At 42.2% G+C, this 14,387-nt stretch overlaps 1 protein-coding gene across 3 annotated transcripts in view; it reads right to left on the minus strand.

The window, feature by feature from the left end:
• Positions 1-14,387, minus strand: part of LOC115478696 (allantoinase, mitochondrial-like) — a 153,237-nt gene that overhangs the window by 123,250 nt on the left and 15,600 nt on the right. For all 3 annotated transcript variants that reach the window (XM_030216222.1, XM_030216220.1, XM_030216221.1), the window contains exons 2-3: positions 13,111-13,268; positions 671-822 (exon numbers count right to left, since the gene is read on the minus strand). In XM_030216222.1, the coding sequence (XP_030072082.1) occupies positions 671-822; positions 13,111-13,268 (310 nt within the window). The remainder of the gene's footprint in view (positions 1-670; positions 823-13,110; positions 13,269-14,387) is intronic.

Consider the following 14,387-nt stretch of genomic DNA (forward strand, 5'->3'; position numbering starts at 1 on the left):
AGTACATAAAACCTCTGTATAAGAAACTTAGCAACAACACGGGAGCTGTTAGTAATTAAGGAGGGAACTTTTCATGCTGTATTAGGTCAATAATCTGCATTATCAGCCCTTTAACATGACTTAAAGGGCTCTAACGCTGGGTTTCTTGCCTAACGGAGCACTAAATAAGTTACCTCATGGTGTATAGTAATGAGATGCAAAACATGCAAAGGTATGTAAAGCAGCTCATTGCTATGTAAATTCTATTATGCGACTTGTGGTGAATATGGGTGCACACCTCAAGTTGCATGATAGCCCTAAAAAGTGGAGGTTGTTTTACCATCCTAGGAGTATTGAGCTGCAAAGCCGCGGCCTTTGCTCAGGGGGAACTGAAAGGAAGGGGTTGTTCTGATCAGAGAGGAGTCGGGGGGGGGGGGGGGCAGCACTGTGGTCCCTTGATGATGTGGTCTAAGAGCATCAGGCCATGGCTTTGAGGCCCAATGCTCTGGGCCACTAGAATAACACTGCTTGTGGAGTGGTGTTATACCGCAGGTTGGTGAGTACTGGGCTAAATCAAGCTTGCTTTTTACTGCATCTTGGTAACTGTCCTTCTCTAAATTTAAAAAAAAAAATTTGCAATGGGATTACATCCCAGTCACCCTCTTCCATCTGCTGTTCTGTATCACCGTACAGTGGCATGTCCACAATGGTAGTGATTCCTCCTGCTGCCGCCGCTTTTGTTGCAGTTTGGAAACCTTCCCAAGCAGTGCGTCCTGGTTCATTGACGTGGACATGAGTGTCTACAATCCCAGGCATCACTACCAGGTCACCCACATCCATAATCTACAATGGAGAAAGTAGTTATTTTATCTTGGGGTGTCACTGCGCACAATTTTGAACCAGCATGTAATTTACATAACTTTCTCCTATCTAAGTGTATCAATGGAACATACTAAGATGCAGTTTGAACTTTATTTTGGCAATTTCATTTATTAGAGCTATAAAGCTTAACTTAAACTTGTGCAATCACTTTAGGTATTGTACCAGGGGTGGACTGACAACGATCTGGTCCCCCGGGCAATAACGGTCATGGACTTCTAACCACTTATCACTACTACTACTTATCATTTCTATAGCGCTACTGGACGTACGCAGCGCTGTACACTTGAACATGAAGAGACAGTCCTTGCTCGACAGAGCTTACAATCTAATTAGGACAGACAAACAGGACAAACAAGAGATAAGGGAATATTAAAGTGAGGATGATAAAATAAGGGTTCTGAACAAGTGAATAAGGGTTAGGAGTTAAAAGCAGCATCAAAAAGGTGGGCTTTTATCTTAGATTTGAAGATGGCCAGAGATGGAGCTTGACATACCGACTTGAGGGCCAGATGCACAAAACTTAATGAGCCATTAATGAGCAAGTAGTAAACTGTGGCATGCACTAAATGCTTCTCCGAGCCATTTTCCGATCACGGTAGCAGCTAACGAAAACGGAATGCAGATGAGCAAATTAGTACCCCAATGTGTATAAATCGTATTGTAATGAGATGCACTACCTTTTTCCGATTGCGTAACCGTGGAAAATCTAACGGGAAGTCTGTACCTCTCGTTGGGGCTGCGCAGCCTCTAAAAACTTCTATAAATGTAACAAAAAAAAAACAAATCGGGAAAAAAAACATCCAAGTGCTCGTCAGGGACATCCTTTATGGACGTCCTTCACTGACTAGCCACGTTAAAATGCTCGTCAGGGACGTCTAATACAAGTTGGATGTCTTCCTGCAGCTTTTGTGATGGGCGTCCTTCTTGGACGTGTTTTTCTTACCTGCAATTAGGAAGGGCTTCTCTGAAGAAAAAAAAAAGGACGTCACGTCCCTGTTTTTCTTACCTACCTAAACTGACCACAACCACAGTTCTCTCAACAGTCCACTCCAAGGTTGTTTTCAGCTTGTGCCCCCCCCCCCCCACACACACACAAGATCGGGACGTGCAAGGATGTCCAAATCAAAACTTTTTGGATGTCCCTCCGTCCAGGTCTCTCTCAGCCAATCACAGCGCGTTAAGCTGTTACCAGTATCAGCTAAACGTGCTGGAATTGGCTGAGAGAAACCTGGAGGGAGGGACGTACAAAAAGTTTTAATTTGGACGTCCTCGCACGTCCCGATCCTGGGGGGGGGGGGGGTGCAAGATGAAAACAACCTTGGAGGGGACTGTTGAGAGAACTGTGGTTGTGGTCAGTTCAGGCAGGTAAGAAAAACACGTCCAAGAAGGACGCCCATCACAAAAGCTACAGGAAGATGTCCAGCTCTTGTTAGACATCCCTGAGAGCAGTTGGATTTTTTTTCTTCAGAGAAGTCCTTCCTAATTGCCTGATGTAAGCCTGCCTTTAACATGCAAAACAGTAAACAATGGAAATGTTAAGAGCAGTAGCACTTAAATTAACTGGGGCTCTTTTCAGCACTGTTTCTCTTCTGAGGTTTCAGGTTGCTGACAAGTTTCCTGCTAGTCAGAGAGGTCCTTTTTTTTTTGTTTTTTGAATGAAGGACATCCATAAAGGACATCCTTGGCATGTGCAGAGCACAGTGGCGTAGCCAGACTGCCAATTTTGGATGGGCCTGAACCCAAAGTGGGTAGGCACAAACTTTTCTCTCTACCCCCCTCCCCCAGCAAAATTTAGTCACGCTAATCAGATGCATTTGTCACACAGGGTAAAGTGCTGCTTTTCAGTGCATCAGATTTCAGAAAATTTATTTAATAGCCTAACACCCTTTTCAGTGAGCTTTCAGAGGCCAAAACCTCCTGCCTCAGGTCAGTATAATACTGTTACGGTATCCTCGCCTGACCTAAGGAAGGAAGTATTGGTCTCTGAAACTTCATTAACACAGGTACCATATTACTTTATCCTAAATTAAAAATAAAATTATTTTCTTTACCTTTCTTGTATGGCCATTTACTTTTTCTCATTGTGTCGCTCCCAGTCTCTAGATTCTGCTTTCCTTCGTATTCGCTTAACTCTTCTGCCATTTGTCATTTTTCTCTCCTTTTTCTTTGCTTTCTTCAATATTTTTCTGCCTCTCTCTCTCTCTGTCCTGATTTAATTCATTCTTACTATCCATTCTTTAATTTCCTTCATCTACTTATGGCTTTTCATCTTTTTCTCACCCTTGTTCTCCCCATGCCCCTTCCTCTTATTCTCCAGTCTTTCACTACTCCCCTTTTCCATCCAGCAGCTCTCCTCTTTCTCTCCCCATCCTTCCAGTCTCCCCTCTCTCTCCCCATCCTTCCAGTAGTCTCCTCTTTCTTTCTGCATCCTTCCGTCCAGTGTCACCTCTTTCTCCCTACCCTTCCATCCAGTGTCTTCCCTCTTTCTCTCCCCATCCTTCCATCCATCTACCCTCTCTCCTGATCCTTCCATCTAATGTCTCTCTCTCCCTCTTTCTAACCATTGTCTCTGTATCTCTGTACCCTTTTCTGTTCAGTGTCCCTTCTCTCTCCACATCCTTCCAGTCTCTCCCCTTTCTCTCTGCATCCTTTCATCCATCTCCCCTCTTTCTCTCCCCATCCTTCCATCCAGAGTCTCTCTCCCCATCCATCCATTTTCCCTCTTTCTCTCCCCATCCTTCCATCTGTTTTCCCTCTTTCTCTGCCATCCTTCCATCTGTTTTCCCTCTTTTCTCCCCATCCTTCCATGTTTTCCCTCTTTCTCCCCATCCTTCCATGTTTTCCCTCATTCTCTGCCATCCTTCCATCTGTTTTCCCTCTTTTCTCCCCATCCTTCCATCTGTTTTCCCTCTTTCTCCCCATCCTTCCATGTTTTCCCTCTTTCTCCCCATCCTTCCATGTTTTCCCTCATTCTCTGCCATCCTTCCATCTGTTTTCCCTTTCTCTGCCATCCTTCCATCTGTTTTCCCTCTTTTCTCCCCATCCTTCCATCTGTTTTCCCTCTTTCTCCCCATCCTTCCATGTTTTCCCTCTTTCTCTGCCACCCTTCCATCTGTTTTCCCTCTTTTCTCCCCATCCTTCCATCTGTTTTCCCTCTTTCTCCCCATCCTTCCATGTTTTCCCTCTTTTGTCTTTTCCTCGAGGCCCGCCCTGCATGCCAGCGCCAGCCCCAGCTCCCATTGCCGGCCACTGCTGCTTTTCCTGTTGCGCAGCATGGCCGGCGCTACAAAAAGAAGAAGCGCTAACGCTAAGGACGAAAAATGTAAAAAAAAAAAAAAAACCGCTGCACCGGCAGGCACTGTCTAGGCATCCTTGAGGCATTGGCTGCTGGCTCGCAGGCTCCTCCCGTCTCTTACGTTACTGCCCCTGCGTCGCTCCCTGCGCTGGGCAGGCCTGGGCTGAAATTGGGTGGGCCTGGGCCCAGCCAGGCCCACCCGTAGCTACGCCCCTGGCAGAGCAGCCAGCATAACGCATGACTGCTCTGCGCATGCTCAACCGGCCGACTGGCCGACTGGCTTCCGAGGGAATAGAGAATGCAAGTATGCTACAACGAGCAGCTCATTTGCATTCCCTTTCCTTGATGCATGGCCGTTCCCTACCGATTCGCTATGGAATCGGTAAGGGAAGGGCTCTTCCGAGGACCTTAGTGCATCTGCCCCTCAGGAAGTCTATTCCAGGCATATGGTGCAGCAAGATAAAAGGAACGGAGTCTGGAGTTAGCAGTGGAGGAGAAGGGTGCAGATAAGAGAGATTTACCCAGTGAACGGAGTTCCCGGGGAGGAATGTAGGGAGAGATGAGAGTGGAAAGGTACTGAGGAGCTGCAGAGTGAATGCACTTATAGGTCAATAAGAGGAGTTTGAACTGTTTGTGGAAATGGGTAGGAAGCCAGTGAAGTGACGAGGAGAGGGCTAATATGAGCATACTGACACTGAAGAAATATTAGTAGTGCAGCAGAATTTTGAACAGATTGAAGAGGAGAGAGATAGCTAAGTGGGAGGCCTGTGAGAAGCAAGTTGCAATAGTCTAAGCGAGAGGTGATAAGAGTATGGATGAGGGTTCTGGTAGTGTGCTCAGAAAGGAAAGGTCAAATTTTGGTGATATTATAGGGAAAGAAACGACAGGTTTTAGCAGTCTGCTGAATATGTGCAGAGAAGGAGAGGGAGGAGTCGAAGATGACCCCAAGGTTACGAGCTGATGAGACAGGAAGGATGAGAGTGTTATCCACAGAAATAGAGAATGGGGGAGGAGGAGAGGTTGGTTTAGGGGGAAAGATAAGAATCTCAGTCTTGGTCATGTTTAGTTTCAGATGGCGCTGAGACATCCAGGCAGCAAAATCAGACAGGCAGGTAGGCTGATACTTTAGTCAAAGTGAATAATCTAGATAGAGGTTAGGGGAGAGCGAGCCCTCTACTGTTGTAGGTCCTCAGGCATTGCTCTATTGTCTCAACGGTCAGTCCACCCCTGTAACGTATCTCATATAAAAACATCACCTTAATTTACAGCAGATTTGCTCACCTGTACTGTTACAGGTATTTTCTGTTGAAAGCAGGATTAACAATGCAGAAAAGTAGAAGAAATCATCCAGTGGTGCTGGTATGAAACTACTCTTCCAGAGCTCATAACTTAGTATAAAATTCTGAGCATATGCAACCTTTTCCATGCACAGTTGTTTCCTTAGTTCCTCAGATGGTTTCAACCTCAATGCAATCAACTTTTGGGCAGGTGGGAGGGACTGTGTGCGTTATCACTCCTGCTGTCTACAAAAACTATCTGTTGCAGTTCTGCAGGATTCTGTCTATAAGCAGGACTGAGACAGGCACATAAGTGGATGACTCCCAAGCTTAGGGTCACTCACATTTCATAGTCTTTTAGTTCATCGGCAGCCCACATAGTTAACTGTGAGAACTGTTAGCTTGTAGGGACAGATTGGCCAGCACCAGTTGACAAAAGGCACTGCCCTCTATTGAGGCTTGATCTATACAATAATTTGCAGTAAACGTATAGTACTATGTGGAAGCCATGTTAGTACACTTTTAAAGGTAATAAATAGAAATAAAACAAAAACATAGAAAGAAAAATAAGTTGATACCTTTTTATTGGACTAACAATACATTTTTTGATTAGCTTTCAAAGGTAACCCTTCTTCTTCAGATCAGAAAAAAATCAGTTAAAGTATGTAATGGTATGTAATGGAAGATCACATAGTTGCTTTGCAGATGGCATTCAGCGAGGCAGACATTAAGAGAGCCACTGCAACTGTAGTAGCACTAATTCGATGAGACTTGACTGCAGCTGCATCTTTTTGTTTACAGCAGAACAGTATACATGAAGCAAGCCAGTTTATTTAAGTCCTTTTTTGCAATTGGCATAGCAGATGGAGATGAAAAGTTAAGCAGATTTTCTAAATAATTCAGGTTTTTTTTTCAAGTAGCAGGCAATAACCCATTTAGGTGGCAATTATATAAAATTTAGGCACCATCTGTGCATACAAAAACAGCATCAGGCCACCCAAAACCAGGAACATGCTCAGCAGTATTCTATAATAGGAAAACATGCACATATGTACAGTATGTCATGACATGTACACCCTCTAACAGGGGGGCATATTTGGGGTGGAGAGTAGAGGTGCACCTAAACATGTGGAATGTATTCTACACGTCAGGTCCACTGATGGCACATGAAAGCTGTGCCCAAATGTACACTTCCTATAAATAGCTACTGAGGGGGGAAGTTATTAGGCTACATAGACTTTAGGTCAAACTTCTTTTACAAATTGGCGCTACTGATTAGCATGTGCTGAATGTGAAGAAGTCCATGGGAACTGAATGGGCTTCTTAACATTCAGTGCATGTTTTCAGTAGCACCACTTCATAAAAGAAGCTCATTATTTGCAATTTAATATGACTTAAAGGGCACTAACGCAGCTTGTCTTCCACTAACAAGGCAATATTTAAATCACCGTGAGCTACATAGCAATATGATTCAAAACATACAAATGCATGTAAAGCAGCTCATTACTAGGTAAATTCTACAATGTGATTTTTGATGAATCCTGGGTGCACACCACAAGTCACATTATTGCCCTAAAATTGCAGTAAAATAACCTAGCTTTTAGCTGGGGTTATTTTAATGCCTGGGAGCATCAGGCTGCCGAGCAATGGCCCAATACTCCAGGCCAGCCCCCCCCCCCCCCCCAATCTAAAGACTCCATTCTGATTTTGGCCCCCCTCCTGATCAAGATATCTCCTGATCCAAAGACTCCTCCAATCACCCCCTCCCCCAATCAAAACTCTCTCTAATCTGGCCCCCAATCCAAAGTATCCTGATCAAGTCCCTGCCCACCCTCAAATGAACCCCTTCACCTCCCATGCCAGTGCATAGAATCCATGGTAGTCTAGCATTTCCCCAGGCAGAAGCGATCCCCAGTCAGTCCTGACCTTTCAGCTCCATAAATCAAAATGGTACAACTACCGCTAGGGCTGATATTTCCTTACAAGGAAACATGACCCCTAGTGGTAGTCACGCAAGACTACTATTAAGGGTGCCATATTCACTGATGGCGCAGGAATGGTAGGAGTGACTGGGAGTCAGTCTTGCCAGTCCTGCCCATTGAATCTCTACATCACCCCAGGGGGATTATAGATAGTGGCAAAGGGGTGAGGAGGAATCCTTTAGGGATGAGGAACTTGATTGGGGGGGGGGGGGGGCTGGATCAAATGGGAGCTGGATCTGGGAGTATAGATGTGGGGGGTCCTTGATTGAGGGGGGAGGGATTTAGATCAGGAAGGCCTGGCCTGAAAGTCACGGCCAGGAGCATAGGGGCTGCGGCTTGGCAGCCAATGATCCAGGCTGCTAGAATAATGCTGCTTGCAGGGTGGCTCACAACAGAGTTATTTATTTACATTGGTAGTCAGCAACCTGCCCGATTGTTATAACAAAGGCTGCTGAATCCCATAGCAAATCAAACTGTGGTAAAAGCTTTTTTTTTTTTTTTGCCTTTTACCACCTCAACTTCCCCCCTAAATGGCAGAGAAAATGTCTCTTTTGACCTGGAGCATTGTTTGGTGTGTTGTGTTGCTGGTTGGCATCTCAGTGTATGTTCAATCCTTATTCATCCTCTATCTAGCTACCTTTCTTCTCCACACCTAACCCTCTAAAGCCCAATTAACACCTACTCTGTTCCATTTTTCCCATTTGTACCAAACCCCATCTCCAACCATCTAAACACCTGTCCTCCCCTCTTCCTCCTCAGCCCTCCTCTCAGCCCCTCCACCCCATCTCTCTGTGCAACAGCCGGTGTGTGTGTAATTGTGCTCTTTAGTGTGTACATCTACCATAATCAGTATGTGTGTCTGTAACTGCCTGTGTCTGTTTAACCTTTTTATGTTTAGTTGTTGGTGGTTGCTGGGTGTTAGTGTTGATGGTCACTGGCTGCTACTGATGGTAGCCACTGGGTGGTTCTGGTGGTGGGTATAAGCTTAAGTGGAAGCAAGGTGTTGCTTCTGTGGGCTCTTGTACAGTGGCGCAGCCAGACCTGACATTTTGGCTGGGCCCAGAACTAATATGGGTGGGCACTATATATATATATATATATATATATATATATATATATATATATCACACTTGATCAGATATGTCTACTATAATGGCAAATATGTTAACACACATAACAGTATAATTACAGCGATGGCATATACTTTGCTTATAACAAATGCAAATGCCTGATTAAGCAAAACAGGAAGAAAACCTTTCTTTTTCCCTTCCTTTGGCTCTACTGCTTTCTCTCTATTCTGATGCTGACAAAATAAAATTGCCACAGTTTGGCACATATCCTTCAACTTTGCTTTATAAGAAACATATATCAGAGGACAGAATGAATCACAGATGAAGAACAAACCAAAAAACTTTTCTGAAAATGATCCAACATGACCACGTTTCGCCTGAAGACTATGTCAGAGGCATTTGGTAAAAAAAAAAAAAGTTTAAAATAAAAACAAGAACAAAGCCATCTCTTACTTATCAGATGTAGAAAGTACAGGTGTGGTTACATGCACTCAAGAAGTGTAACTATTTAAGAAGAACAGTGCAGTGCAGTGTGCTTTAATACAAAAACAGTAAGTGCATAATATGGAATGCATATTGTGCTGTGGGACAAAACACATTTTTTACATATGTGTTTGGTGTAGTGAGACAAAGAAAAAAAATCAAATACAGTTTAAATAAGGAGCACATGTCTAATAGGGATTGACAAAAGGTTTATCCTCTGTTGTCAGCTCGGCCTTCTCAAAGGCTAAGAGCCTCTCTGTATATAGGCTTATAAAACTACCTCGTGAGCAGCCACTAGTGATGTTTTAGATAAAGTAAATTGGAACATACAATTCCAAAGCTATATAATAGTATCAAGCAAATTAAGTTGAGAAACTATGCTCTTTTGGTGTTGAATATATCAATAATTCTGTCATAGTCCAATGAATCACACAGTTCTCTTTCAAATGATAGCAGTGACAGATTATGGAGGCGACTGGTGAGCATTGAGCATTGAGGCTCTTGATGCCGTTTTGATCCTGTTTACAGTTGAAAACAGTCGTTCCACAGTGCAAGTTGACATTACTAACCAACTAACACCCAGGAATGAATTTTAGTCTCAAACACCTCTCTGGACTGTCCAATTGTTTCTGTTTCCCTGGTGGGTTTTATTTTCAAAATGTTTTAGTTCTGTCCAGCTAGTTGCTAAACAATTTTTGAAGCAATATTTTGACCTTTCATTTAAAGGTAGCATTTCTGTCTCGGATCCTAACATAACCACAAAAGGAATTATTGGTGCCGATGAGCACCTTTTAGCATTTTAAACTTTATTTTTACTCATGTACATGGGTACCAATTTTGTTTATGCTATAGTGAAGAAGAACCCATGGTTCAATATTTTTGCTTTGGCCTAGGGCCATAGTGTCTTTTGCCTTGTGCATAGGTTTTTGTTTTTATGATCTTGCCAGCAAATAAATCAATTTATGACTTACTTTTATACCTTAAGGTCCAAAAGCAATAACAGGACCAATAATAAGGTCCAAAAAATGTTTATTTTTAAAAACTATAGTGCAACTTTTGAAATTTAAATTCCAATTTAATATTAAAATCATATGCATGCATTTCAAATTTATCACATATGAATCTTTGTGGGAACAGATCTGTTATCCTAAATACATATGTACATACATACCTCCTAAACAAAGGCGGGCATAAGGTACTGGTTTCTGTTTTACATCCATTGTACTGTATATACAATCATAATAGGTTTAGCTTAGGTACATAAACCCTTTACACCTGTTTTTTTTTTTTAGGTATTATGCAGGGTTCTTTAATTACACATATATGTCTTTACCTATGATATTTACACTTACCTTTTCCTAAATAAAGGTTTTTCTTGTGTTGTGTTGTGTTGTGTCACGTATTTGTTGTCATTATTAGGTAGTAGAAAGGCTTAGTTTACTTTCTTATCATACGCATCTGAGTGTTTCCATATCTTAATGTATATGCTTGTTGGTAACAACACTTGTTTCAGCATTTATACTAACACTTATAATGCTTATACATTTCACACTGGTTGTGACATTTATTTACAATATTATATATTTTAAGTGACACATTTATCTTAAGTTTTATGCTTGGCTAAGTGTATTCTTGTCATTTGATATGATAAGAGATAAGTTAGCTTTTCCCATTTTTATGGTTTTACTTACAACACATATGCACCTAGTATAGTGCAGTGCAATTATCTATAATCTTCTGGGTTAGACCAAGTGTTACTACTACATGTATTGCTTTCATGTTATTTATGCCAATCTGGAGCTACTGACAGCCCAACACGGGTGTCAGTGGTAGTTTCGTCCCCAGTGTGCATCATAGGTGGTGGTAAGTGCTTCCTCCGAAATGGCTATGTAGCAAGTGCAAACTTACTGCATGGCCATTTCATTTTTTCCAGTTTTCACCCGCTGCAGTAAAAGGGGCCCTGGCACGTGGCAAAAATGTCCACTGCCAGTAGGACAGGGCCCCTTTTACTGCATTTTAGTAAAAGGGCCCCTATAGGCAGCACTACATGCCACTTTATAACAAAAGTATATTGTAATATTGTATATTGTTTCTCTTTTTTCCTCTACTTTGATTTTTAACTTTGAGTAACTATATTGTCTAATGCCAGAGCATGGAAGTCCAGTTCTTCTGCAATCTATACTAAGTGTCATGTTCCAACTAACACCCCAAAAGGTTGTTATCTGTGTACGTGCCACACTTCCAAAGGTAACCAGAGTAAACATAACAATAACAGAGTGATGTACTCATATTTATTAGCTGCAAAGATTACTCTGACTGCAGCATTCTGTAACTGTTGTAATTTAGTCTTCAGCAACGTAGACTAACCAATGTAGATAGAATTACAATAATCTAATTGTGAGAGTATCAGTGTCTGAACAAACAGCCTAAATACCGGTAAGCTGAAAATTTTCCAAATTGTACTTAACTTCTTAAGCAGCAGAAAAGAATTTCTTACTACTTTTTGAACCTGTTCACCTAGGGATAATTGACTATATACCTTATTTCCCAGAATTTTAAAGGTATGCTCTAGTTTAACCTTCAAGTTGTTAACCTGGATCAAGTTATCACTCAGAACTTGTGGCGAGGCCACTTGTAAAAATCTATTTGTTTCTTTATTTAATTTCAATCTGTATGAGAGAACCCACGTGTCAACTGGATCTAAACAACTAAGGAGATTGGATTCATGTACTGCATTACGGTAATTAAAGTTCTCCCTTTGCTGATTAATTGGATGCACATGTACTTGATACTAGTGAAAAATCGCCACTATATGTGGAATATCCTGAGTAATGCCGCTCTTTCTGCATGCTGTGTACAGTCTTGAAATCTCTGCTCCCACTGCACATGCTGGCAAATACATATTTGCCAATATTCTTATATGTATTTTACAAAAGATTCCATGGTTGGCAAAACCTTTTGTTAACACACTGGGGAAATAATGAAGCATTGCTCTTAGACATCCCAATTCCTATCTCAATATCCTATGCAAAATGAAGTTTCACATATTATATTTTTTATTTTTAATTTACTACTACTACTTGACATTTCTAGAGCGCTACTAGGGTTACGCAGCGCTGTACAGTTTAACAAAAAGGACAGTCCCTGCTCAAAGGAGCTTACAATCTAAAGGACGAAATGACAAGTTGGTGCAGTCTAGATTTCTTGAATAGAGGTAGAGTGGTTAGGTGCCAAAGGCAACATTGAAGAGGTGGGCTTTGAGCAGGGATTTGAAGATGGGCAGGGAGGGGGCCTGGTGTATGGGCTCAGAGAGTTTATTCCAAGCATGGGGTGAGGCGAGGCAGAAAGGGCGGAGCCTGGAGTTGGCAGTGGTGGAGAAGGGTACTGAAAGGAGGGATTTGTCTTGAGAGCGGAGGTTACGGGTAGGAACGTAAGGGGAGATGAGGCTAGAGAGGTAAGTAGGGGCTGCAGATCGAGTGCATTTGTAGGTTAGTAAGAGAAGCTTGAACTGTATGCGGTACCTGATCGGAAGCCAGTGAAGTGATTTGAGGAGAGGGTTGATGTGAGTATATCGGTCCAGGTGGAAGATAAGACGTGCAGCAGAGTTCTGAACGGACTGAAGGGGGGATAGGTGGCAAAGTGGGAGGCCAGTGAGGAGTAGGTTGCAGTAGTCAAGGCGAGAGGTAATGAGTGAGTGGATGAGAGTTTGGGTGGTGTGCTCAGAGAGGAAAGGGCGAATGTTGCTAATGATGTAGAGGAAGAAGCGACAGGTCTTGGCTATCTGCTGGATATGCGCAGAGAAGGGGAGGGAGGACTCGAAGATGATTTAATTTAGCATTATTAAAGCTACCAATTTGAATTTTTAAAATTTCTTCTTGTTTTTTTTTCCTGCTACTGATTGTGTTTGCTTTTCCCTGTAATTTTCATCCATCCTGCCAGAATGTTTCTCCCTGCTACTCTCCTCCCCTTCCCCCTCCCCCCACAGAATGCATCTTCTTAATTCAGCTAAAAAGGTTGTACATATTTCCAGGCAGGCGGCATATTTCCACTAATGCATTGGATTTCTTTGAAAATATATCTCTTAACATTCAGGAGAATGACCTAGTTCGCTTTCTCTCTGTCCTCTTCTTACCCACTCTTACCTTCTCTCCCTTGGAAGGTGCCAGACTCTTTTTGGGAACAATGTTAATAATCTTTCCATTGCTTATAATGATTTCTGCAGGGCAGATGGTGTTGTTTATCACTACCCGATTACTCCTTACAATGTTGATCTCAGATCCCACGGTCATCATGGGTGTGCCTAATAGAAAAACGAGCATAAGAACATAAGTGTTGCTATACTGAGACATACCGAAGGTCCATCAGTTTCCAACAGTGTCCAATCCAGGTCACAAATACCTGGCAAGATCCCCAAACTGTACAATACATTTTATGCTGCTTATCCTAGAAATAAACAATGGATTTTCCCCAAGTCCATCTTAATAATGGCTTATGGACTTTTCTTTTAGGAAGATAGCCAAACCTTTTTTAAACCTCGCTAAGCTCACTGCTTTTACCACATTCTCTGGCAAAAAATTCCAGAGTTTAATTACATGTTGAGTGAAGAAATATTTTCTCCAATTTGTTTTAAATTTACTACTTTGTAGTTCATTGCGTGCCCACTAGTCCTAATATTTCTGGAAAGATTAAACGAGTGATTCATGTCTACCTGTTCCACTCCACTCATTATTTTATATACCTCTAGTATATCTCCCTTCAGCTGTCTTTTCTCTAAGCTGAATAGTCCTATCTGCTTCAGCCTTTTCTCTTAGGGAAGTCATTGCATCCCCTTTATCATTTCATCACCCTTCTCTGTAGCTTTTTTGAGATGCAGTGACCAGAATTGCACACAAAATTCAAGGTACGGTTGCACCATGGAGCAATACAAAGGCATTATAACATCCTTATTTTTGTTTTCCACTCCTTTCCTAATAATACCTAATATTCTATTTGCTTTCTTAGCCACCGCTGCACAATGAGTAGATGGGGTTCAATGTATCGTCAACAATGACACCTAGATCCTTTTTCTGGTTGGTGAGTCCTAATGTGGAACCTTGCATCACATAGCAATAGTTCGGGTTCCTGTTTCCTACATGCATCACTTTGCACTTGCTCACATTAAACGTCATCTGCCATTTGGATGCCCAGACTCCCAGTCTCATAAGGTCTTACTAACATGGATTAAGAAAGTCTTGTATGCATGGAATCATGTAGGAAGTCAAAATCTATTACAAAGTGTAGCCTGAACTGCTGTTGTTGATAAAGGCATATGACAATAAATGCCCAACTTGTTTTAGTTGCATAGCACTAAAGTCTGTTTGAACATAGATCAAAGGGAGAGACATTTTGGGGTCCTTTTACTAAGTTACGTTAGGTACTA

Source organism: Microcaecilia unicolor, chromosome 10, assembly GCF_901765095.1.
Source record: "Microcaecilia unicolor chromosome 10, aMicUni1.1, whole genome shotgun sequence".
Classification (NCBI taxonomy): Eukaryota; Metazoa; Chordata; class Amphibia; order Gymnophiona; family Siphonopidae; genus Microcaecilia; species Microcaecilia unicolor.